The following is a 27,819-nucleotide window of genomic DNA, read 5'->3' on the forward strand; positions in this document are numbered from 1 at the left end:
AACAAATGATTCATTAATGTATCATTAAGAAAACAATGTCCAAAACACGATAGCTCACTATAAATGTTTGTGTTTTAAGGTCTAATTCAAGCTGAAGTATAGCTGCAGTTCCTTTAATGACTACTAGAGGTCAGTGTTGTCAATGCTACCAGTCTAATTATATTCCAACTCCACAGAAAAACAGAATCTGTTCATGTTTTAAATAAATAATTGGGCTGCGAGTTACATGTTATTATCATGGGCGCCACAAGGGGGCAGCATTTCCCCACTGAAAATAGAACAACAGCCACGACTTCACTCTTCTCTCAAAGGTTCAGAGGTTATCTACAGTTTGAAATGTCAGAATATAGATTATATATCTAACCTGAGTGAGAGGAACTTATAAAGATATGGCATCTAAAGGCCAGAGCTGCAATACAATAAATCTGCAGTTAATTTAATTTATTTTAGGAGTAAAAATGCTTCCAGCTTCTCAAATGTCAGAATTAGAAATGTTGACATACTTTAAAAATCAGGTCTGTTTTAGGTATTTTGATAAAAATGAACATCAATACAGGTAATAAAAGCTGGTTTGTTTTCAGTGAGGCCTTGTGAAAGTCCTCCAGCATACCACTACACACACACACACACACACACACACACACACACAGCTCTTACTCATGGTGAGCGACTTGTGGTGGGCTGTCAAAGATGCTTAAGATGATGTAGGACAGACAAGTGTTGGCAGTGTGCACACACACACACACACACACACACACACACACACACACACACCACAGAGGAGGAGCGACAGGAAGGCAGACAGGCTGAGTAGTAATGATAGGTGACTATTCTTCCATCTAGAATAAATCAAGGAATGCTGACCACTGTGAGATCCAGAGCCGCCACTTTAACGGACACATAAATAAACACACAGAACTTGTACAGTAAGTGATGGAAGGAGAGAACGTATATGAAGTAAATAACCTCCTCGGACACAACAAACTTTTATGTCCTTTTTTAAAGCATTTTTTTATGAGATATTCTGCTCATAAAACAATGAAAAGAACAAAAATACAAAATATAAACTTTACATTAAAAAGACCAACAAGCTTCTGATAAACTCTCATTGTACATTTAACATTTTGTGTTTGCTTTGATTATTGTATTGATCGGTTTTGCTTCTATGGGCAAAATAAACTTATGATATATATCTCTCAGCCATTTGATAATCAAGATTTAAACATGAAAGACATGTAACTAATGGAATGAAGGCTGATCTAAGGTCCAACCTCAAAGTTCAAACTTTAAAAGCAGAAAACTCTTATCACATTGAAGTGGAGTAAAACATTTAAAGGATATTTGACCAGACTCTGTTTTCAAACACCTAATAACCATTAAAAGTTATTTATGACACAGTGAAGCTCTTTGCAAATATCTTTAAACATATTTTATCCACATATACATTTTTAAGTTTTAATTCTTACTCCTGTATCTCCTATAATTTATTCCTGTATATACTATATAATAACAATAGCTTTATTCATATAGCACCTTTAAAAACATGGTTTACAAAGTGCTTTGACTGAAAGCAGACACAGGACACTCTTTAAATTTACACAAATTAAAACAAGCAAGAAATTAAAATACTGTGTTTTTTATGCATTTCCATAAGTTATTGAAACAAGTGTTTGTTAAGTTTGAGGCGCACACTTGTTTCCACAGAAGGAGGAGAAAATAAATAATGTAAAAATGATCTTATTGTACTTTTTGACTCACAGTAAATGTGTTTATTTGTGGCTGCAAAAGCGTGCGATGGAGGGGCCTGTGCCCATCTGGCCCCGGGTGGAGGTTCCTCTCCCGCACGCCTCCCCACCCGGGTGTAACGTTTCATATCAACGTGACAATGCCACATTGTGGGTCATGGTTAGCAGTCGTAGTGAAGGAGGAAGTATTCACACGCACGGGGAGGTTTGGCCTGGAATGTTCAAAAAATTCCCAAAGCCATATTTTTTCAGGTTCAGTCCTTTAACTTGAGGGTTGTTGTTTTTTTTCCCACCACTAGGCGGCAGACAAAGAGCTTCTCTCTTATGTCCCCTTATGGAAAATCATATTCACCTTTGAACGTTTCTCTTCAGTGTAGTTGTTCCTTCACTTCCTGTACAATCACATTTATCTCTATCTTCTTTTAACACGATGATCATCAATCACCTTTTCCTCACCTCTGTCTTCTCGTCCTCCTCACAGCATCTGGGACATTAATTCTCCCTTTTCTAAATTTGTCATCACATTATTCATTTGTCTTTCCAGAAAAAAGACGGAAGCTCTTTTTACCCCACGTTCTGCACGACCCTACTTGGTATTTACCTGAGGGCTTCATATCAGGGATTGTTTGAATAAATTATAACTTCAGTTTTTTCTTAACGTGTGTCATTCTGTCTCCAGGTTTCCCTCCCAAAGCCCATCTACCTCCTCCCTCTTCCTCCCTCTTCCTCCCTCCCTCCCTACATGTGTCATTTTACTGCTCTTTACTCAGCAGGCAGCAGCAGTCCCTCCTCATCTCTCCTTGTCTTTACATCTCCCCTGCCTGCTCTCCTCTTCTGGCGTCTGCTTTCATTACTTTGTCGTCCTGTTCTACGAAGGGAAACGTTGGAAAACCCATATTCTCTCAGGCTGGATTCCCTCGTTTTCACCAATGGATGGAGTTTATTCCCCAGCAAGTACAGCGACGTCCTGAAAAGTGAGTGAGCGTTTACTTAAAAGTTGATTGGGGGATTTAAAACTTGGAAAACGGTGATAAAATGTTCAAATAAATGGGTTAAAATGTAAAAGAAAAAGGTAAATAGTGATGCAAATATCCAAACGTGTCTGACAATGAGTTTTCTGGCAGTTTGGACGATAGCTATAAAATATCTCTATATAGCAATAGATAATTAAAAGTAGCTTTACTTGATTTAAACTGGTTGGTTTTATTATACAATTAAAAATAACCATAAGCAGATGTAATCGTGTCCATATAAAATATACTTTTTAGTCATTTACAGCATATTTTTATTAAGTATGACATGAAACGTAGTTTTTATTGTCGACTGTTGTTAAATGACCAATTACGGTCATTTAACAAAGCTATTAATTTGTTTTCAATCGTGATTCAAGTTTTAATATTGTAATATATCGATTTTATATTTTTTTATAATCGATATCAGTTTGGTCGCTCTCATCCTCACACACTTGACAGCTTCATGCTTCTATAAAACTACTTCTTGCTCGTGACAAATCGGTCTCATCTTTTCTTCTTTACACAGATTTTAATCTGTAATTTCAAATTAAAATCAAATTTTCTCATCAAAGCTTTCAAATTTGTTACCAAATGCAGATTCATACTGTTATTGACAACTATTGTGTTGATTTAAACTATTGCTAGATAGAAACATCAGGAAAAAACATAGAAAATGAGGAATTGATTGTTTGGAGATCTTTTCCACTCACTTGTGAATATTTCATTTTTGATTAGTGTTTGTTTTTGACTTTTAGAACAACGTCTAGTGGCATGTGTTGCTTGTTAAACTGCTGTTTGGTCTTGTTTTGTTCTGTGTTGTATTTTGTAAAGCAGATTGTAACCTTGTTTGGATAAGTGCGATAGAAATAAAGTTTTATTTCTATTATTAAATTAGGCAAAAAAAACAAATGAGTTTGGTAGAGTTTTACTTTATTCAGGCCAGACCCAATTCAAAACCCTACAATATAATAAGTGAAACAAATACATATCCATTATTTTCTTTTTCTTTTTGTTTAAAACAGCAAATTAAAACAACAGAATAAATGAAAAGTGAGCAGTTGACAGCTTGGAGGTGTTTCACATTCACTTCACATCAATGCACCTTTGATTACTGTGTGTTTTGGACTTTTAGGAGAACTTCCTGTAGCATGTGTTTCTTGACACAAGCTGTGTTTACATGCACATGGAGAAAAGTGGTCCAAAGAATGAATGGAGTTCGGTGGATCCCTGCTGAATTGAGTTTTCTCACGTCGAACTCAATTCAAAATACCTTCAATTTAACATTGGCCTTCTTTAAAGTGACCTAATCCCCCCCCCCCATGTTTAATAACCTGCAGTTAAACGGATCCTGTTCAGAGGCGGGTCATTGGTCAAACACAGCTGCAGCTATTACATTAATAATGAGCCAGGGTGCGTTTGATTTACTGACCCATTGAGCGTGAACAATGGGTGGCAGCACCTGTGTTTGTCAGGTGAGCAGGCTGCGCTGCTGACATCCCACTCAGCGTAGACTCCAGGGATCCAGCTGTAAACGTTCACTTTCAGCCACAATAAAGTAAGTTATCATTAATTCATGTCTCCGGAATTTACTGGAATATCCTCAAAATATTGCCAGTATTTAATCTGTGTGTGTATTTGCTCGTAATTAATTACAATGAGTGATAAATAATAGTTTTTACATGTATTTGAATGCAGTTCGTTGCCAGAAGCTGAAGGAGCAACGTCTGTGAAAACAAGTTTCATAATTTAAGATGTTCCAGCTATACAAAATTAAATGATATAAGAGTTTCAGGAACAAAATGTGACTTCATAATGTGTTAAAGCTTAATGTGATGTGGTACAACAACAACTGAGAGATGACCTCTATGACCATGATGTGGCTTTGTTGTAGCTAAATATATGTTGAAAACTAAATATTGATAAGCGTAATTAATGTTTATTTTACTCCTACACTCTGATAGGTGGTTTAAATTAAATATACGTATTTTACAGTGGGGGAAAAATTACAAAACGTGATGTACAGGGGTTCAGTGGGGAAGATGGACAATTTAAAGGGAATATATATCAATTGTAAATCCTTCATGGAGCTGATATCATCCCTCCAGACCACAAATCTGGATCTGAGCTCCTGATTAAATCCTTTTGAACCGAAGTATTTAATTCGATTGCAGTGATTTTGAATATTAGACTCCCTCCTTGTGCTGTTGTTGGTTTGTTGGGTTGAAGTTCCAGCTTTATCAGCTTCTAAAATAACCATTTTGTTACTACGAATATCTGATATGATCACAGATATTAAAGATTTTATACTTAATACTGCTGAGTGGCCCTATGAGTTTATTTTGGTTTCCTCTATATGGTCAAGTAAACGGTTTAAAATGTCGTAAATAACTTGATGAGACCTTGTTTGATTGTTGTCTTGTTTATTTGTCACTTTTCCTTGATAAAATGTTTCTATTGTACACAGAATTTGTTTCAGCGTCTGGGATCTAATCAGTTTGTTTTACATTACTATGTATTTGTTGAGAAGTGTTACTGGGTTTTCCTTGAGGCAAGTGATTTAGTTTGGGCTCTCGTAGTAATGTAGGAAGTCTTCGTTTCGGCTGCACCCCCACATCAGTCAATCCTTCAACCAAACGGACATTGTACCTGCTTAACCCACTCATCGACCCACTGAACCACCGTTTCTTTACCCAACCAACCTTCTGCTCCACTCCTCATTATGGGTGGGATTCCCTGGAACCTCTCAAGGGCACTCGGGTGTCATCACACCCCCACTTGAGTGACCCCACACGGAGAGGATCCACAGTTAATCCAATTATACTTAAGCACTCTTAAACGCTTCAAGAGACCCCCCTAAATTAGACCCTGCCTAAATTAATTTGCAGCCGCCTGCAGTTGTCTGTGTGTTTCTGTGCGATTTGCCAGTGGGAGGCTACTGGGAGCGACTGTACATTTGGCCTCCATGTGTGCTGGTAAAGTGAACAGGAGTCTGTCGCTGGGGGTGTGTTGCTTGAAGTGGTTAGAGTGTGTGTGTGTGTGTGTGTGTGTGTGTGTGTGTGTGTGTGTGTGTGTGTGTGTGTGTGTGTGTGTGTGTGTGTGTGTGTGTGTGTGTGTGTGTGTGTGTGTGTGTGTGTGTGTGTGTGTGTGTGTGTGTGTGTGAGCAACAGCCACTTTTAATAAACCAAGGCCCAAGTGCAGCAAACACCTCTTTTCACTGTATTAATTATGTGAAATATTGACAATACAGCTTTTTAAAACAATTATTCTCCTTAATCCTGGACAGTTTTTCATTTTCCAGAGTCAGACATAATAAAATAGGAGAAATAACATAACTTATTTGTTGACCTGACTATGACCCACAGACATGACATCCTCATGATGGCTCACGTGTAGGAAATGAAGCAATTTGTCAATCAACTCATTTTGATTTAATTTGACTAGATTGGTTCTTGCTTGTATCATCATGGTTGTAGACGGAACATCTTCGCTGTTTAATTTGCCTTATTTTGTTCCTGACATTCAATAGATGACAGATTTTTTTTTTACTGTAAAAAATTACATACATAACAGATGCACATCTTTTCTGCATCATTTAAATAAACACCAGTATCGATATGCTGCCGAAAATAACGTTAACAAACTTCTCCAGCTAAAAGCAACAGTTTCCTGTAATAAACTTTTATCTGAACATGCACAGAATGCACCACAATCATATTTTTTATTCCCTCTCCACATTTTTATGTCTCCTCATTAATGACTTAAATATCTGGTTAGAGGAGAGATTATGAAGGAGGGACGGGGGCTGATTATTATCCATTGCCCCAAATATTCCAAAAATGTGTTTATTGAAAGCAGGCTGAGCACGTATAGATGGAACCGGAGAGAGAGAGAGAGAGTAACACTTTATGTTAAGGATCCGTGTTGTGTTAAAATGTGTGAGAAAACCGTGTTGTGTCATTGGCCTCGTTACCTCGTTTGCTGTGTGTTGATTTGAGAAAATCACTGACAGAAATCAAGCATTTAGTTATTTCCCTCCCCTGGGGAGAAACTGAGCTCCACCAGGGGAAAGAGGAAATCGCTTCAGTGGCTTGTGGGTTTTTTAGTGGACTGGAGAAAGCTCAGTATTGATTTAATCTTTCCTGATTCTAGATTGATAAGGAAATTAGAAAAGACGCGTGTGGGACGGGCAGCTGGATCCAGTGGGACAGAAGGACTGACGTGGACGTCTTTTACAAAACAGGTCTCAGCAAGGTCCCCACGCCCCCAGACTTGAAACTAGAGATTGAGACCGTAAAGTCTTTCTGAAAATGTTCTGATCTGCCTCTGTGCTCAGGACCAGTGTGTGGTCAGACCCAGTTTTCATGGAAGCAGCCTCTAGTAGCTTGGTGTTGGCTCCAAGTTTGTGTCTGTGGATTTCATTCATCTTTTCAAATTAGAAATTGCGAAACGTCTCGAGGAAAGGAAATTAGAAATTGCTGTGTCCAACCCAGTTAGGACAGACTGGTTCCCCTTTACTGAGGCTACAGCCCCCCTCTGCTTCCAGTGTTTGTGGTAAGCTACGCTAAACACCCTCTAATCTCTGAGATAAGCACATGGAGATGAAACTGATTCAAGGTCTCATTCCACTGAGTCTTTTCTGGGAATGTGAGGAAGGTGGAAAACTGCAGCAGACGAACTAAACAGTTGAACTTTAACTTTTCCAAATGTGATGTTGCAATAACGCGTCATTGTACAGTATCAATGGAGCCTCGGGTGCAAATTTTGAAGTTCCAGTTCAGTTACGTAAATCCAGCCCCATGCATTTTAAGAGAGAAACTTATTTACTTATTTTTTTTCCGTATTTGTGTTGGACTGGCTTTTTTAAATTTTTATTGGCAGCAATTAATTTTGCGTGTGTGTGTGTGTGTTTTTATTATAATCATGTGTCGCCTTCGGGTTCAGATTCGTGTGTCTGTGTGGATTTACAGTCATACCAGAGGAAACCGCACAGTTTGTGTGTGAGGCACGACAACACAAAGCAGAGCAACACAAAGACATGGTGCAGAGTTTATGAAGCGACGCGTGATGCTGCAGATTTCGGCTCGACTATTCATGCACATTTCTTTCCACGCTTTGCCGACTTTTGAATGCAAAACAAATGTTGTTTTAAACTTAAGTTCTTTGACAGCACAACAAAGCAAAGGGAAATTGATCGTTTTTTCACAGCGACCTCAAAGCTCAACAAGTAACATGTTCAATCTTTTATTTTTCTAATTCAAAAGAGACACATTTATCTGTCTTACTGTTGTCCGGGTGGGTTGGTTGTTGCGTTGTGTCCCGTCATGCACCGTCATGTCTCTGTCGTCTCCTGGTCGTCAGTCCTGTTCAAAGTCACGTCCTGTCGTGCTGTTTGGACAAAAGCTTGAATCGTATCCATCTATTCACCTCACGTCATCACGATTGGTCAACGACAGCAGCGTCACACTTACACCACAGGTTTTACCATGGAAGTGAGATGATTAATCATTGTATCGTGTAGCTGCATGTATCGGTATCTTTGTATAAATGTTGACCCTAATATCACCTTTATCACAAAAAACTGAATGTTGATGAAGAAATATTTTATATTTAGTAAGTAATGACCTAATCAGCTCATGTGGATTTATGTACTGAGGAATCAACCCAGACTTGATTTATTTAGTGTGTATATGTCGAAATGCAAAAATGCAGCAATTTCATGAACAATATAATATATACATAAAATAGAAAAGAATGAAATGCAGCTGGTAGATTAAATAAAAGGGATTTAAAAGAATGCGAAAAACAAAAAAAAGTTGATTTTCAGTTCCACCGTTCCAGAGGCCAGGACCAGAAACACGAGATTCCAAATCCCCAGAATTCTGTGTGGTCGCCCACGGAACAACTCCAAGGCCAGTGCCCGAGGACCTGAGGGATCCAGAGGGAACAGACATTAAACACACGTCTGTTAAGTATTCAGGTGCTTGTGCATCAAGTGAAAATCATCAGTTCATCATCATCATCATCATCATCATCATCATCAAACCGTTTTTTATTCAACAGTTATGTTCCGTGCAGTTCTCTTCCCACACCTTCACGTCTGTCATCATCATGCGTTGTTTGCTTCTGCGTCCAAACACTGGATAATACACTCGTCTGTATTTGGTCTGTGAGTGAAAGCCACTTGTTGACCTGCGATCTGTTCCAGATGATCCGTCCGTCTGTTGTGGTTCGTCCGGGCCTCTCTTGTAACAAAGACATTGGGTTTTGGATGGAGGAGAAAAATGAAACAGAACAGCAACAGTGTGTAATGACTCCAAACAAAGATGGTTGATCTCCAGCTTGTAGATCAAATCTAGTTGAGTTCTCCAAAGAGAGATATTTACTCAGAGTAACTCATTCTTTCTGCTCTTCAACTAAAACCTTGAATAAAAAACACATTATCATCTTTTTTCCAGTAACTTACAGATTTAAACAGTTCCATTCCTGCTCATGTTAGTGTTTAACAACAAAAACTCAACTGCGGCCAAGTTTTATGGTTTTAGGTCAACTCTGCTTTTATCTCCTCATTTCTGACTGTTTTAATTTCAAAACATCTCTAAAAGTTTTTAAATGATTTACGTTGTGGGGAATGATTGCGTAAATCCATATGGTATAAAATCTAAATATAGCATTAGAATTGGGCTCAAGTTGAAGGACTCTCCTCAGACAACCAGGCTGGAAGTGATCGATTAATGGATCTAATCTTATAGATCACATCATCGTCCTTATCTCGCAGGTGAGCGGATGGTTGTAAAGCGTGTTCCTCTGTTTCCCTCCAGCTCCACACACTGTGCTGGGCGCTCCCCCTGAAGTGTTCGTTGGGATGGAGCAGCGCGGAGGGGGCACGGAGAACCCCGTCCTCCAGGACAGGGCCAGCCCGGAGGAGAGGGGGGAGAGCCCGGCCTCCAGCGGCCCCCCGCCGTGCAAGCTGAGCCGCCTGGAGGTCAATGGCAGCCCAGCGAACCCACAGAGCCGGCAGAACGGCACACCGCTGAGACCACTAGGAGGTAAGACATGAAGACAAGCTGCAGGGATACAGAGACTAACGCCTGCTTTATCCAGTCTTTAACTAAATCTGGAGTCCATATTAAGACATTAGATATTTAATTCAACCTTATTAAGCCCTTCACTGGTCAAAACATCCACCAACACCCACTAACATCTGGCTTTTGTTGCAGTGGGAATGGATACAATCAGTATTTACTCACGAGTCGAATGACTCTGCTGTAAACTCTGGTTTATCGGCTCCGGCTCCGATCGACAGTGACAGAAGCTTTGGCAGAACAGACGCTGCACCTTTCTGGCACATTTTTAGCCATGAACATTTATGTACTTATTGTTTTTACATCTTGGGAACAAGATTCACTGGTGGAAACATAAAGAGGAGCAAACTCTACTGGCAATGGGAAAGGAGGTTTACCCCCATTTTACAAAACCTGATGTTGGTGTAAAAGAGGGATTACAAGGCCCGGCATAATTTCCCTGCAATTTAAAAGAAACACTCAGATTTAATACATTTAGAAAATAAAAAAACAAAAAAACAATCCATTACTTCATACCTAAACCATAAAACACAAAATTTAAACAGAGCATAGACGAGTTATAGTTAAGTCAGTTAAGTGCACATAGAGTAAAACACAACTTTACAAGTCCAGACCATGAAAATTTAAATGTATTAGCAACACTTAAAAATAGTAGGAAAAGATATATTAAAATATGTCTCTAATGATGCAGAGGAAGGTCCCACACTTCCTTCTTTAAGGGTTTCTTATAGTCACATGTAATCATGACCTTATATAGTACACACCGTCACCACATATATATATATATATATATATATATATATATATATATATATATATATATATATATATATATATATATATATATATATATATATATATATATATATATATTTAAGTATAGAATTAAGTGGGAGAGCAAAACCTGAATGTTTCAAGGCCTGGATTCAGTTAGATGTTGAAAATGTTCCTCAGATGTTCGTCCATTTTGACACATGACTGTTACTCTTTCTTTTTTTTTTTTTCACACTTTATCCCAGAAGCCTCTGTGAGCTTTCAATCTGTTATTCATTTATTTCTGTCCTGTTTAAAAAGTAAATACCCATCAGAGGTTCCCGGAGCACAAGGTCATACTCCTTGTGTAATTAACGGCCTGAGGTTACCGTTATGAGAAATCCTCCGTTCTAAGAGACGAGCGGCAGAGAATGTTTGGAATGATGAGCGACTCGTCCAGTGACGTTGATTCATCCGAACTGTGCCGAGGGAGAGGAGCAGCTGAGGATGTCATGCCACAAAGCGCCACGTCAAGAATCAAACCAGCATCATCGCTTTCATGAGCTGTTTTCAGAAATGATGTCTGCAAAACTGGTTCCTGACGTCTCACTTATGAAGAACGCAGCAGGAAAGTGTCCAGGACATTTAGGCAGGGTGGGGGCGGGTGGCGTCTGGGTGGAGCAGCAGAAGACAGGAAGTGACGTATAAAAGCCTGAAACACTGCTTTGTGTGTTTTCACTTCCTCTTTGTAAAGTCGACCTTAGGATCCTGCTGTCCCTCTTGATTTAAAGTGTTTCTTTAAATCTAAAATCTCTAAGGCAAATGACAACATGGTTATTTTTAGCGTGCACACACTGCAGTGGACGTCATTTGTTAATACACAACCCTCTGCACACAGGTAACACACACACTGTGTGGGTATGGCATGCAGAGTCTTAAATACCCAACATAGGAAACACTCATGCACAAATGCCCATTATTCTCTCATGCAGTTGAAAACATCATCATGCATCATCACACAAACATTGTAATAGTACACACACACACACACACACACACACACACACACACACACACACACACACACACACACAGAGACTGTGCTGAGCTGCCTCCCTCCACCCTTCCACTGAGCTGTTGGCTGATCCTGGGCCTGATGCTGCTGCGGTTTGGCCCCAGCTGATGTGTCACTAAGCAGGATTGATGGCTTGTTAATGAGCAGTTCCTGTGGGACTCGGCAGTGGACTGGGTGGGTGTGAAAGGGTCCGGGCGTTGAGGAGCTCTTGGTGCTTTCCCAACAAGTCTCGTCTACACCAGCGTCTTGTTTAGGATCCAGTTCCACTGCCGGAGTTCCCTCCTGAGTACGAGATGATATAGATATTATATCCAGCAGCACTTTAAGAGCGGTTCTGGATACAAGGCTTATTCCTTGTGGGTTTTAATGTGTGGTGAAAACACAAATACAGTTGTACAAATCTCACACTGGCAGCTGCCCAGTTTAACCAGTCTTCTTAAACCGCAAAGCAGCTACACTGACACTGCGTCAGTTAAAACTCGGTTCCTGTAGAAATCCCTGACACGGAGATCCTGTTCTCAGCTTGAACACATACACGACAAAAAGGAAGCTTAAAAATTCCTCCAGAAAAGTTCCTCTCCGTCAGATTTTGGATCAAATTTTTTGATTAGATTTGGGTGTAAAGGTCACGTTGGCCTCTCAGAGCACGTTTTCAGCCTCTTGAACATGATTTGTCACGTCTGTCTTTAGGGAATTCATTTAAAATTTGACCAGTTGTCACTTGGACTCAAAGAGGAACTCATTAGATTTCCATGGTCAAGGGTCAAAGGTCACAGTGACTGGAAAGTGTATATCTAGCCTGAAACTGCACTGGTTAGTGGAGGCTTACAACCACAGGGAGGTAATTCTACTTTTTTAGCTGCAGTTTGCAACCAAGAATGACCAACGTCATGCAATTCATCTACAAATAAAGTGATTTGACTTTATTTCAACTTAAAGGGTTACGACCTCACAGTGTAACATGAACCACATGATGTCCTGCCCACAACACAGACCTGGAAAGAGCAGAGACACAATGCAGCTCCGTCTTCTTCTCCTGTGCGTCTCTATAAATCTGTTTTCCCTTCCAGGTTTGATGATCCCAGTTTACTGTGTGGTCGAGCACGCAGAGGCGGGATTGGCTGGCGACGGCGAGGGACGCGGCGACCGCCACGCCGAGTTTGTGTTGGTTCGTAAGGACGTCCTGTTCACGCAGCTGGTGGAGACGGCGCTCGTCGCCCTCGGATACTCGAACAGCTCGGCCGTGCAGGCACGTGGTGAGTAATGTGTATATATTCAAATCCGTATATTAGATTTAAATTCCATCTCCTGCAGGTCCTCTCAGTAACTTTAATCCAGAATAAATCAAGGTCTGATAATCTAATATGTACGTTTTAGTTTATTCTCTTGAAAACTTTTGAGATATATTTTCTCGACTGATGATCACGGTGGTTCCAGCTTCCCTCCACCAACACTTCCTGTATTTAAAACGTGGATTTCCTGTCAGTCAGATGAGGGCGAGCAGTGACATGAACAAAAACAATGTTGATAACAAAAACAAAAACTTTTCCGTTGTTACTTTTTGTTGTTGGTTATTTCCTGCTGCGGCTGATCAGCTGGTCAACGGAGGGTGGGGTTTGCCACATGGGTACAATGGGTTCTCCAGAGTTTAGGTGATTCCAGGGAAGGTGTTTTAAAGATGATCCAACATTTATCTGCAGATTCACGATCACTCACCTGGGCAGCAGGAAGGTTAAACCCAAGCTTTGTATCTGTGCATCTCAGGCCGACACCAAAACTCTTTTTCTCATCATTTTGAGATCCAAACAAGAGGGAAGACAACATCCAGTCAACCACGAAACAGCCGCCTACACACACACACACACACACAGAGAGAGAGAGAGAGGGCAGTTTGACATTCCTGGTGTCCCCATAAACACAGGGCGCAGTAACCGAGTGGCCGACGCCCTGCGACCCCCCTCGCCTCTCCCAAATAGCTAGGTTTTGTTCTGAGAAATAAGCCTTTTCTTTTCAAATAAATATTTTTTGGCTGGAGTCATGCATTTTTTCCCCCAGTGTGGTCACAACCAAAATTATACAGAGTCTCTGCTATTTTCTTCCGCGATTTGAATTGCATCTCATAACTTTGGCTGGACGAGTATTTTTAAGCTCTTAACTGGCACAGGGGAATTTTTTTTTTTTCTTCAATTAACTCGCACATTAAGGCTAATTAAAAAGAAGCCATTTCTTATTTGGTGTGTATGGTTTCTGCTCTGCGTTTAGCATGAGACTCGCTGAGCTTAAAAAATATATAAGAAATTGTAATTTAAGGCCATGTTTTGGGAAACAGTCACTGACTCCTCACTTAAAAATATCCATTTACTGTGTTGGAAGGTTTTCAAAGTGGCTCCAAGAAACAAACCAGATCCTTTTTAGTAAACACACTGAGTTTTATCTCTTAAACAAATGATTCCACGCATTTTTAAATACACTACCACGGTTTATAGCACCTAACGACACCTGTGAATCCCCCTGCGATCACTTAAACTGAACGTTTGAATCGTTTAATGTCACAACAGGAGCTCCGGTTGCATTTAGTACAAGAAATCAAAGAAATATGTCAATTTGAGAGTTTCTGCAAGTTAATTTAGAAAAAAAAAAAACGTAGAGCCGTGTCAGTTCTATCCTTACTTTAACTTGACAGTTTTCCTGGCGCTGGCAAATGTCCCCCGTCTCCTACAAAGCTCTAATGAGATTACTTGTTTGTCACCAGCGAAGACGTCGTCAAGAAGCACAAAAACAGATTATTTCACTTATTTCAGTTCCAATTCAAAGATCTGAGCTGTTGATATTTGTTAGATACTCCAGCTTCCTCCCACCATCCAAAAACATCCTGTTATATTATTTCTCACATTCACACCTTAGGTCCATTTCGAGTCTCTGATCAATCTGTCCCCGATCTACATGTCTTTGGACACGAGGAGAACCAGCAAACTCCACACAGAAAAAGTTCATTAATGCCTTTCAGGGCAGGAAGAGTTTAAGACGTCGGTAACAAGTTGATGACATGACAAAATTTCAACAATCATTTCCAAAGCAAAGGCAGCTGCAGGAGGAAACGTCACAGTGTTTATTCAGCGCATGGACATCAAAACGCCGCTCTCCTTCCCGGCCCGCTCTCATCTTCCACCATGAGCGGATTCTACATTTCTCCTCTGATTAATCAGCCGGAGAGTCCAAAGAGAGCAAGCCTTTGTTCTTGTGCCCCTATCACCATATCACCACCATCATGAACACACACACACACACACACACACACACACACACACACACACACACACACACACACACACACACACACAGGACGGAGGCTGCCAGGCAGGCCAGGGCCAGGCAGCGTCTGGGTTTGATTTAGCAGGTCCTAACGCGATTAAGCTTGTTTGGATTTGCACTTGTAGTCACGGTCGTATCAAGGCCAAGGGAATGTTCAGCCCAAGCTCCAAGATCAGGAGAGTTTCACAGACGCATCCCACAGCACCAGATCTACATTGATAACATGTTTTAATTGTGTGTGTGTGTGTGTGTGTGTGTGTGTGTGTGTGTGTGTGTGTGTGTGTGTGTGTGTGTGTGTGTGTGTGTGTGTGTGTGTGTGTGTGTGTGTGTGTGTGTGTGTGTGTGTGTGTGTGTGTGTGTGTTCCAGGCATCATTAAAGTGGGCCGCTGGAAGCCGATGCCCATCCACTACCTAACAGACGCACCAGAGGCAACAGTGGCCGACATGCTGCTGGATGTTTACCACATGGTCACACTGCGGATCCTACTGCACAGGTCAGCTGTGTGTGTGTATAAAGTAATATGATGATTCATTAAAAAGATTTTGACTCTGTTAAATAATAATCTTTTTGTCTGTGCAGCTTTGCCCGGCTGGAGGAGCTGCCGTCGGAGCAGTGGACCCACGCCACGGTGAGGAACGCCCTCAAAGAGCTGCTCAGAGAGACCAACCAGAGCGCTCTGTCCAAGGAGTGCCCCCTCTCCCAGGTAACTGCTCACTGGCACTACGGCACAGATCAGCTGCTGGATGATGTCTCATACACATGTCTGAAAGCTGCTGTCCACTGGTAAGACTGGGTTTCACCTGCAGTAATAAGCCTCTGCACGGTCTGACCCCGGTTATATTACAGAGCTGCTTCCTCCTCCTCCTGCTCTGAGCCATAATCTAATATCTTCCAACCAACACTTACTAGTAATTCCTAAGTTAGTGCTGGTGACTGAAGGGGAGCAGGCTTTTGCCATCAGGGCCCTGAGGCTCTGGAGCACCTTGCCTCCGCAGATTAGACCTGACAGCACTTTATATGTTTTAAATCAATATGCTTAATATGTATTTTTATAGAAAAGCCTTTTAATGGCTGATTTGAACTGGTTTGAAGAGATTTCCTGATCTAACACAGTGCACCTGTCATTCATTTTCAATATGTATATTTTAATATGAGTATATTTTTTGAAGCAGGTTCTTAGTCCATCAAATGCAAATAATAAATGCTTATTTCAAACAGTCAAATAATGTTTTTTATATTGATTGTGTTTGAGAAGCAGCATCACGTTAGAGAATGAGGTGAAATCAGAAGTTGTCGGTTTATTTTCTGTCAATCAGTAAATTGATTTTGATTATTACCTTATTTTCATTATTCCATATGTGCAAAAGGAGAGAGATGGTTTTCCTTTCCTGAAGCTAAATAGTTAGGTGTGTGTATTCTGTTGCAAACACACACACACACACACACACACACACACAGCTGAAAGTATTTTCTATAAACATATGTGGTTTCATCATCAGTTACCCACACGCTTGCAATGTGTAATCTGTCTCTCTCTCTCACACACACACACACACACACACACACACACACACACACACACACACACACAAATATTGATACCCTCCCATGGGAAAGGACGCAAATACACACACACACCTCAATTATCCCTCTGACACACACCCTGCAGTCATTAGACCAGAGAGTGTGTCATTTGGACGTGTGATTTATACTCAGGATTTAGTCATGATGTAATTAGTGATTAGGGGAAGCGTGTGGGTGGTGTGTGTTTTCAGTCTGACTCATGTGAGTTTTAATCCTCTGCGTTTCCCATGTGGAGCGTTCAATGCTCTCTTAGTTTGTACATCTCCTGCCCTGAACCAGTGACCACAGGGCCTGTTGGGAAAGGGGCAGAGGAGTTGTGATGAGTCAGCAGAAGAATCTCATCACTTCCAACACTGCAGCACATCTCGAGCTCAGAGTTTTATTTTCTCTCTCCTCTTCAGCTTCTTCTCATTCCTCACTCGCTCCTGTCTGTCTCTCTCTCTCCGTCAGAGTATGATCTCGGCGATCGTGAACAGCTCCTACTACGCCAACGTCTCCACCTCAAAATGCCAGGAGTTCGGACGCTGGTATAAGAAGTACAAACGCATCAAAGGTAACTCTTGGGATAAAAGGCCTTTGCACATCAGCACGAATAAACAGCACGAAATGGCGAATGAGGCAATTTCCACGTGCCTGACTCGTCACATTAAGTGGGATGAAATTCAACAAATAAATTATAAGGATAAAAATAAACGGCATCCCCGGGAAAAGACAGATGGAATAAACATCAAGGAACGATGATCTGGTGCTTTTAATAAATAAAAAGAACAGGAGATTAAATACCTGGAACTCATAGCAGACGTCTGTCAGACAGTGTGAAGAACTGTGACAACAGCTGGAACCAAATGAATAGTTTTTTTTTTACTATTTGATTTAACGAAAGTCCCATTTTGTTTGTATCCAGTCCGACTGTTAGGTTTATTCCTTCATTTTCTACGACAGAGGTGTGTCGCCTGTTGAATGATCCAAGCTTTACGCTGGCTACATCATATCATTATAGATAAACTGAGATTAAAGATCAAAGCTGTTCCTTCGCTGATGTTAAAGCTTGAATTGACTGGATACAAGTTAGAAAAATATGAATAAAGGGCAAATTAATTACATGAAAATGATTTAAAGTAATTGAATCAGTTATCCTTCTACCTTCTATCAAAAAACTACCTTTGAGCAAAGGGCCTTAACTTTCCACTTCCTCCTGAAGTAAAAACTTAAACTTGACCTCAGCTGAGCATAAATCTATAAAGTCTATAGGTTTCACAGTAATATGATTCTTTGTGTGCACGTATAAACACACTTAGACTTTTTTCCCTCTGTAGGTTTGTGGTGTTCAGTAAGTGTCCTTCTCCTTATGCTGGATTTGCCTCATGTTGCTTTAACAACCCAGAAAAAGTGGAGACTGTCACAGCTCTTTTCAAACCGTCACCGAGTGCTAATCACAACTCGGGTTAATATGGCTCACCTGCCTCGCTGCCTTTTGTTTTTCTGATTCCGTCGCTTCAAACGCAAACAAAGTTTTTCCATTCTTCTGTCCACCCCCCGTCAGCCCGTATGTGTCTAATCTGCAGCATGAGATGTCTGTCGGTGACAGCTCTCAGTAGGAAGGAACTGTCACATGGTTCACATTAATGTCACCCTTAATACACATGACAAAACTAAATGCTCTCAACTCCTAATGGAAAACAGCAGCAGCCACCCTCAACACACACACACACACACACACACACACACACACACACACACACACACACACACACACACACACACACCCCAAACCCAGGAATAAGAGCTCGTCTTACACTTACTCCGCACACACACACTCAGGGAAGGTAAAAATCTGAAGCCCTGCCAAACCTCACTCCAACTTTTATTCCCTTAATAACCGAAAATGTGACTCTCAACCAAACCCAGTAGAAGCTTAATAAGAAGCAGATTTATGTGGGGAAGAGCGAGGAGGCCGTTAAAATCCAGAACAGAGACGACTGAGTTCAGTGCAGCGACGAAGAGGACACATTCTTCACTTATTTGATAAACCTATCTGCAGAACTCTGAGGCAGTCGGTGAAAATAGACGCTGTGGTTATAAGATCATCCCTCAGACGTCTACACCAACCGATTGTGATGCTCTAAAGCAAGTGGATCCCAAACCAGGGGCTGGGACCCCCCAGGCGGTCGCGAGTCTCGCTCGGCTCCATTTCTGCAAACCTGCACCCGCAAAACAAATCCTTGCGGCTGTCTATGATTCATTTAAACAGATTTATATGTTAGAAATACTGGACAAATATTTAGTTCTGAGCTGGTGCCTTTAGATCATTTTTAGCCATCCCAGGCCCCATGAATTTACATTAATGTATTTTTTACCCATTACACAACTTTACCCGGCGCGGCGCAGGTCTCAGGGTCGTAATACACTGACTGGGGGGTCGCAGGATGATTTCCAGAAATCTAATAAAAGTCTGAATAGAGCAGAAAACAGAATCTACTTTTGTATTCATGTCCAAAAATATTAATTTGTGGCATAGAGGGAAATCTTTGCTCTAACAAATGAGTGTAACTATATGAGATTATATTTGCACATACATATCTCTGAAGGATTAACTCACTTCTCATGTGTCCTCTCAGGTGAATACTTTGAGAAGATGTGGTCAGCCCAGGACAAGTCGGATATAAAAGGTACCTTCAACTTTTTTTTCACCAAACTTTTCCCACCAGCCCCGTGTTGATGACATTTCTTTGGAAAGACGAGATTCAAGAGCTTTTTGTGATGAGGGTCAAGTGTCAATGTGCTGTAAACAAAAACACATGATTTCTGCAGTGGAATAGATACGTCATGTCTAATTGTTCCTGTTGTGTGTGAAGGCATCTGAGTTATTCCTTCTGCGTTATTCATATGTCAAAGCCAACCTCTGTAATCTAATAATAACAAAGTGTGTGTGTTTGTGTCTTGACGCAGTGGAGAGGGATTTTGACCTGAGCATCATCAGCCAGCGTCCTCCCTCTCTCTTACCCTCCTCCGGCCATTTGAGCACCACCAGTGGCCCGGGAGCTCATCCCATCAAGACTGTCCATGGCGATGCTCCGCCCCCCACCCAGCCTCACTGTCTGCCCCATCCCGCCGGTCAACACCACCCCGGTCATCAAATGCGTCACCAAGCTCCACAGCTCATGGGCCACAGCGGCCTCATGTCCCCTCAGCTCGTCCGTCAACAGCTCGCCATGGCCCACCTCATCAACCAGCAGCTGGCCGTCAGCCGCCTGCTGGCCCACCAGCACCCTCAGGGAGTCAACCAGCAGTTTCTCAACCACCCGCCCATCCCGAGGGCCTGCAAGGGCCCCGGGGCCGGGACTGAGCCAGGACTCAACTGCTCGGGGGCCGACGTGTCCCCTGACATCTACCAGCATGTCAGGAATGAGCTGAAGAGGGCCAGCATCTCGCAAGCAGTGTTTGCTCGCGTAGCTTTTAACCGCACACAGGTAAACTGAAATCAAATGATGTCACCGTTCACCAGAGATGACGCACTGCAGTTCATCACTTAAAACATAACTGTGTGTGTGTGCGTGCGCTGCAGGGCTTGCTGTCGGAGATCCTTCGTAAGGAGGAGGATCCTCGCTCTGCGTCTCAGTCGCTGCTCGTCAACCTGAAGGCCATGCAGAACTTCCTCAACCTGCCCGAGGGCGAGCGGGACCGCATCTATCAGGAGGAGAGAGAGAGGAGCACCAACACCAACCACACCCACGCCACCAACTGCATCCCCACTACCAACCCACACAGACTCACACAGGTACACACACAGTTTGGACGTAACAATGTGGAACGAATACAATATTATCCACTTTGGTTTTATTTAACCAGGATTTAAAACCACTGTTTTCTAACTCTGTGTAGTCAAAGTGCAGCGTGTCCATCGCAGAGCTGCCGCTGAAGCTCGACTTGCTGGTGAACATCTCGTCTGTGATCTATGACGAGATCCAGCAGGAGATGAAGAGGGCGAAGGTCTCCCAGGCTCTGTTCGCCAAGGTGGCCGCCAATAAGAGTCAGGTCGGTCAAAAGGAAACAACTGTTTTTAAAAGATGCACACCTTGATTTACTAAACTTAAGTTACATAAGAAATGTGCTATTATGTGGTGAAAAGTGGCTTAAAGATGATCAAGATGATGATGTCTCAGCCTGAGCGAAGGCTAAAACAAGGGCCTGCAAACACACAACATCTTCATCACAACATTTTATATATTTGTTTATTTGTACAGGGTCTTACTAACAAGTTAAATAGTGTTTTAAACGTTCACACACACAAACATCCTGTAATACATGTACACAGCTCCTCGCTGAGTTTATGATGTTTGAAGGAGCTGATGAGGGTGTAACAGGGAGGTGTGTGACTGCGTGTGTGGGCGTGCGGAGTATCTGATTACCCGCCGTGGCATACCATCATGTCTCCATCCTCATAAACAGTGTGGATGATCGAGGGCGAGATCAAAGCAGGGTGTGCACTGTAGTGAGAGGGGGGGGCAGAGGGCGAGGAGGAAGATAGTCTTCAAACCAGTTTAAAACGTTATCGAACAAACCTCAGCGAACGTGTTACCAACATAGAGAGAGGAAGTTTGAGAGAAAGTGTGCGAGAGACGCTGACATGATAGAGCGGGGAAATGGAGCGAGGGATGAGGGAGGAACAGAAGGATGCAAGGAGGAGGAAGAGAGGGACAAGATGATGGGAGGGATGATCACATTATTACCATTAATTTCCAGGCTGAAGGCTGCGCATAAACAACAGCTGGTGGCAGATCCTGGGTCAGCCTAGCAGATATAATCCAATCTTCACACACACACTCTCACTGTTCCCCTCAGACTTTTTCCTCCTGGTTTTATTATTTTTTTTCCTCTCTCTCCAGGAACAACTTTTTTTCAGCACTGTCGTATTCTACAAAAATTGAAAAGCATGTCCATTTTAAAATTGGTCGTGTTTGCGAGTCAACTCTTCTGGTTCCAGTTGCAAACACCGGGGTCGGGCAGTTCCTTTGTTAGTCCAGCCAACGATTTGTTCCAGACCAACAAAAACTGCCACGTCATGTAGCATCATCATAGATGTTTCCAGAGGTTATGACTTTTTTTCCCAAAAATGACCACAGACCTAGAAATAGTCCATTTATGATGATTACAAGCAGATAAATGACTTTAAGTATATTTATTTGGGGAAATACATTTGTCATGGCAGCCATATCGTAAGAGATCAAAAAGGAACTAGGAAAATACAGAAAACGAAGCCATTGAAATCGAATCAACTGATTCGTTTCAAGTGACAACCCGTCATATTTTGAAGAAATTCCAAAAATAGCAGACTTGAAATATCACACTCAAGAGGCCAAAAGCATGTTTCGTAAGTCCACTGGGATCTTGACCTTTGAACACCAGGATCTAATCAGTCGATCTGTTAGTCTAAGTGAACATTTTAGCCCAAATGTTAAAAGATTTTCTTGAAGCGTTTTCAAGATAACACATTCACAAGGCAAAAAGGAGTTTTTTAAGGGTCACGGTGACCTTGATCTTTGACATTTGACGATCAGATGTTTTAATCCTTGAGTCCAACTTTTTGTTTGTGCAAAATTTTAAGAAATTCCCACAATGTGTGGGAATTTGGTGTAAATATCGCGCCGTATAAAAACTAAATCTGATAAAAAATATTGTATGGTATAGATGTTTCAAATATTCAGGATCGCAGGCGTTTGTCAACACTGACAAAAAGCTAGACTAGCTTTTCTTCTATTTAACAGAAAATAACAACAAAACAAACTGGTTAAGTTCAGCATCACTAATATATTTTGTCACACTCCTGCACAGAAACCCAGCCCACATGGATTCATAAAACACCAGAGCTCCTGCTGTGATGCTGAAACGTTTTTATAGACCATATAGGTCATAATTTCTTTCATGTAACATTAAATTTGTTCCATTAAAATCTGCTACAAAAAAGTTCCCTCACAATTGGAAGTAATCATCCGTTCAGAGGAACTCGACAGAAAGTATTGTACTAAAAAAGTCAAGCCGATAAATCTTCATATAATGAGAAACCAAACATGAAATGGATTTAAATCACAGAACAATCAAAGCCTGTTCTCCTCAGGGAGATCATTACTGACCTGGTTTAGTACAACAAGCTCGTGCACTGGAGTGTAGCACACACATCTTTGCCTCTCGCTTCAATTCTGCTTCGGTTGTTGTTCATGAAACAACGTGTTTGCAATTTTGGTGAAGAAACAGTCTTTATTTATACTAGAGGAACAATTTCCAGAGAATTTGAGTGTCATAATTTTTTTATTGCACGGTAACTTGTTTTCCGAAAAAGGAATCAGTCGTACAACATAAAAAGATTATTTTGCCTCCGCGCCACCAACAAGCGATGACCCCGGAGGCGATATGTTTTCTGTCTGTCCGTCCCCATTCGTTTCGAACTTGATCTCTCAGGAATGCCTTGAGGAAATTTCTTCTAATGTTGACCAGTTGTAACCTGGACTTGAAGATGAACTGACTAGATTTCAATGGTCAAAGATCAAAAGTCCCAGTGACCTCACACGAGTCTTGTGGTGGAAATACACAGATCTATAAATAGAATAGTAGAACTACAGTAACTAGAAATGCAGCATGCAGTGATTAGTTATCTGACTAATCCAGGGATGTCTATGCAAACTGTCCTAGTTAAGGACATTTCTACTGAGCCACAGTTCAGGGAATCTATTCTGAAGGTACTGTAGGTCATCTATGCTAATGGTTAATGGTTGGGGACCTTATGGTTGTGCCATATCACCACGGTGATATATGGACAAAGGTCCTGGAAACAAGAAAAGCTCTGTAATGGTGTGAGTTAGTAGAACTTGCTGCTGAGGCTGACCCAAGTCTCTCGTTCCAGGGTTGGCTCTGCGAGCTGCTCCGGTGGAAAGAGAGCCCGAGCCCTGATAACCGCACGCTGTGGGAGAACCTGTGCACCATCCGGAGGTTCCTGGCGTTATCGCTGACCGACCGGGACCAGGTCTACGAAGAGGAGTCGAGGCAGCAGCACAGCGAGAGGCTCCAGACCGTCCTCCTCATCCCGGACCAGCAGGTACAAACAGGCGAACGTCGAATTCACCAGCAGGCTTTGTTTTTCTTCCCACTACAAATGGTCTTCATGGATCATTATCATAGTTTGTATTCGCAAAACATCAGGGAACATCTGTGTTTATTTAGTTTAAAAAACTCAAAGATCCACTTTTCAAAAAATACACAACCATTCTCGACCGCAGTACAAGCAAAAGACGCAAATCAAAACTGTTTTTATACGACAAATGTGAGAACCAGCGTGTGATCGCTCTGAAAAGTTTCCTCTGTGTGATCCCACCACCTGCTCCTCTCAGCGGCCCTCCTCTTTGTCATCTTTGTGTCCCATAAGTCATTGAAAATAGAAGTGGTAAATGACCAGCCCACACATTTCCTGCTAAACACTCCTCCATCCCACCCTCTCCTCGCAAACCAAAATGCTCTGCAGTCTGGGCCTAACCTCAATATTATTCAGAACACAGCCTGTAATTATTGAAGCAGAGAAAAAGGAATTGCCATTATCTTTATTTAGGTCCTTTAATTTTGATGGGCCACAGATTTATGGTGTTGGATTCCTGTGTTTGGGTGTGCTGGCCCGCCCCGCCCTGTTAATAGGCTCGAGTAGTGTGGTCGCCTGTGTGATGGATCTGGGGGGAGTTTAACGTGCACGCTGGCAGCTGATGGAAGCTGGTCAATCACACTTCCGCTTGTTCGACATTTCCTTTTGAGCGACTGTGCGGAGGAGCAGTGAGAGAGCAGTGAGAGAGCCGTGGTTCACTTATTACTGCGGTGATGAGGAGTCTGAGGTTTGTTTTGTCAGAGTCGTGTTGACATGGACTGAACATCCACTTGTTGTCCAGACGTTTCACTGCAGTAATGGATCTGAAAGAATTACTGTATAAATTATACAATAATTATTTTATATAAAAAATGTCTGGAAATGTGCAGTGTTTATAAAAGGGGATATATATATATCCATGTATATAATTGTATGGATACCTAATATACTAACTACAAATACATGCATAGTACATATTTACATATATGATATAAAGCATTTTAAATGTGTATAAGATATATGTTGTACTCAATGTATGTTTTCCTTAGATATGTACACAAACGTGGCCTATACTAAATGTATATCATTGCACTGTAAATTATTACCATACACTGTTAATATTGCAGTTATGATATTGAGAGGTAACATTAGGAGGAAGTCACATGACATGATGATAGATCAAATAAACAAACCACAGTGGTGGAAGAAAGAAAGATGGCTGCTGTGATAGAACACGTGTCTTTATATTTATGGGAGATGAAACAGTGCAGTTTGAAATCCACCTCAAACTCATTTGCATGATTTGTTTTTTTTGCATGATGTTTATTTTCGGTTCCATGACTGCGCCCCCTATCTTTGCATGAATTCATCACAATACCGTCGGAGAACTTGTTTCCATGCGTCCAATCAAATCTAGCTTAAAGCAGTAAGTGTTGCATCATTGGGGCGGAGACTAGAACATAGAAGCTAAAGTCCCTTGCCTGCTTTTCTGCATGACTGCATGGTCTTCATCAGCCTTTGGAATTTGCATGGAGATGAAGACAGGGACATTTGAGTAAAAGCTCTAGAAAAATAGTAAGTTGTCCTTTCATTTGTTTTTATCAATCTACTGTTCCCATGGTGATCACTGACATTTGACGTGTATATTTGATTCATTTTTTTAACAGGCACTCCACAGACAGCCCCCGCCCCCCCTCACATCCCTGTCTCCTGTTCATGAAGACCCGCAGCCCGTCCCGCTGCCGGTGTTGCACGTCTCAGAAGACGGGTCCCAGCGGGGGATGAGCCCTGGCCTCGGGGGACCAAAGAAAGCCCGATCACGGACACGCATCTCCCTGGAGGCCCTGGGAATCCTGCAGAGCTTCATTGGCGACGTGGGCCTCTACCCCGACCAGGAGGCCATCCACACCCTGTCAGCTCAGCTGGACCTACCCAAACACACCATCATCAAGTTCTTCCAGAACCAGCGCTACAACGTCAAGCACCACAACCAGACCCGAGAGTCCGTCCCCGAGGAGGACGACAGGGAGAGCTTGAGTCCCAGCGAGGGAGGCGCCGGTGCGGCGGAGAGCCGAGGGGAGGAGGGCTTCTCTGCGTCTGAGGAGTCCAGTGAGGATGGGAGAGGATCAGTGGAGGTGTTCAGAACAGAGGGAGGAGACAAAGGAGAGGAGAGAGAGGTGGGGATGGAGAAGGAAGAAGGGGATGATGGGAAAGCCTCGGGTCCGGCGGCTTCCTCCCTGTCCCCTTACAGCAGCCTGGACAGCCCCCACTCTGCAGAGCAGCAGAGATAACAGCAGAGAGACGAGCAGAGACACAACTGTGAAGACCACACGCAGATAATCTGTGAACACACACATCCATCACGTTTACCTGAGCTGATAATCAGAGCTCGATAATATCTGAACAGCTGTGGGAACAGGAAAGTGATCAGAAGGTACAAACACTACCTTCAGATTCCACCAGTTTGGATGCCGTCTGCCGATGGTATTTCTGGATCCTTTTAAAAGCCATATTTCCGCCTATGTTTTCAGTTTTTCCAGTGGGGATGGAAAAAGCATTAGATCATCACTACATTTTCCAGAGTACACATGGTGACACTGAAATCTCAAAGGCCCTCTGTAGTTTGTACACTTCTCCTGCAGCACTCTCTAAAACTAAATGCACAGCCCCTTCACCACATGGACACTGTGCATTTAGCTTTAAAGGACTTAGAGACACAGTAAATACAGATTTCTGCAGGAGAAGTTTCCATAATTAGTTTTTTTCTTTAAGGACGAGAAAGTTACAGTTTATTTCTTTATTATTTGAAGAGGTTCAGGGAGTACACAGAGGGTTATTGTCTACAGAGGAAGATTATTCCGCACGTCAACCAGACTCCATTAGGAAACAGCTGAATTAGACATGTTCTCACTAGGAGAACTGCATCAGGAACCATAACGCTGCACGTGAGGTGTTTGGCTTCAATCTCTGACTGTTTCAGGAACATTCAAGTAAAAGTGTGACTTTAATGAGACATAAACACACGTGGATTTGTTTCTCCACGTCCTGTATAACAGGAGAATCCTCTGAAAACTGGTCACATATTAGAAACAATTAAGACCCGTATACGAATCTAACATTAAGTATAAATGAGCCTTTAGTGGTGGAAACACTAAAGGCTCATTTCTTACAGACTTGTGTGAAGGTCTGTGAACTTTGGAAAATGGAGAGATGCTGGAAAATAACACTAGAACATCCACAAGTATTTCTGTTCGACTTATATTTTTAGTAATATATAATTTATCGTCTGTGTCCTTTTAAGCAGCTCTTACATCAACTGAGCCGAGTGGGACACTTGAGCCTTTACTGACAATAAATCTGTCCCATCCTCACTTTCATATTTATTACCAACTTTGTGTTATTAAAATCAAAGTATTATTGTTGCTTCCATAGTTTTGCTATGATTCTGTTTGATATGACTTAAAAAGGTCTTTGTAAATGTGACGGGAGAAGAAGTTTGAACTCAGTGTTACACAGTTTACGTTTAAAACTTACTTTTGTTTACTATTTTTAAACAGTTTCCTGTACAATATAATGTAAATGTTGACAATCCACCTGCAAGAGGGAATCTGTCGTCGTGTGGGAAGCAGCCACTGTCACACTGTTGTATTTTGTGCCACAAAGGAAGAGGGTATGAAAAAGGAGGATTCAGTTTGACAATCACCTCTGTCCTGGACGGGGGGGGGGGGTCTCATTTGTTCCACTTTGATGGTTAACCATTGTTTGTTTGATTCAGGTCGTGAACATTTGATAAAAACTTTTCCAAAATATTTTCTGTGTGGAGACTTTGACCTTTTTGCCATTTTTTAAAAATCTTTACAAAGCCAGTAACCTTGTGTCTCACATGTGCACTCACAGGAAGTGATCTACCTCTGGAGTCACACCTTCTACTGTTTCCTGTTTTATTTGTCACGTCTGCACTCTGGGGGGGGCAAACGTCAGAATTCTGTCAGTCATATAAATCTATAAACGCCCCTTTAATTCAACCAAGCTGCTCCAGAGTTCGCACACTCGTAGATATCAGTTTCCTGAAGGGGCGAGATTCTTTTTTCTATCAAGATCCATGAACTGTTCTCTGGGGGAATTTAATGT

At 41.9% G+C, this 27,819-nt stretch overlaps 1 protein-coding gene across 2 annotated transcripts; it reads left to right on the top strand.

Annotated features, from left to right (window-relative positions):
* Positions 1 to 2,576: 2,576 nt before the first annotated feature.
* Positions 2,577 to 27,491, top strand: LOC117778013 (DNA-binding protein SATB2-like). 2 transcript variants are annotated; one of them, XM_034613186.1, is made up of 12 exons: positions 2,577 to 2,719; positions 9,577 to 9,804; positions 12,739 to 12,924; positions 15,348 to 15,474; positions 15,561 to 15,684; positions 17,016 to 17,118; positions 19,184 to 19,234; positions 19,515 to 20,035; positions 20,131 to 20,343; positions 20,448 to 20,600; positions 23,464 to 23,655; positions 25,356 to 25,979. In XM_034613186.1, the coding sequence occupies exons 2-12, from the start codon at positions 9,621 to 9,623 to the stop codon at positions 25,977 to 25,979; spliced, it is 2,478 nt and encodes an 825-aa protein (XP_034469077.1). In that variant the 5' UTR covers positions 2,577 to 2,719; positions 9,577 to 9,620. The 2 variants fall into 2 exon arrangements, with proteins under 2 accessions (XP_034469077.1, XP_034469087.1); XM_034613196.1 differs by lacking the exon at positions 2,577 to 2,719 and adding an exon at positions 4,185 to 4,313 and having other exon boundaries at positions 25,356 to 27,491.
* Positions 27,492 to 27,819: the final 328 nt, after the last annotated feature.

Source organism: Hippoglossus hippoglossus, chromosome 2 (genome assembly GCF_009819705.1).
Source record: "Hippoglossus hippoglossus isolate fHipHip1 chromosome 2, fHipHip1.pri, whole genome shotgun sequence".
Taxonomy (NCBI): domain Eukaryota; kingdom Metazoa; phylum Chordata; class Actinopteri; order Pleuronectiformes; family Pleuronectidae; genus Hippoglossus; species Hippoglossus hippoglossus.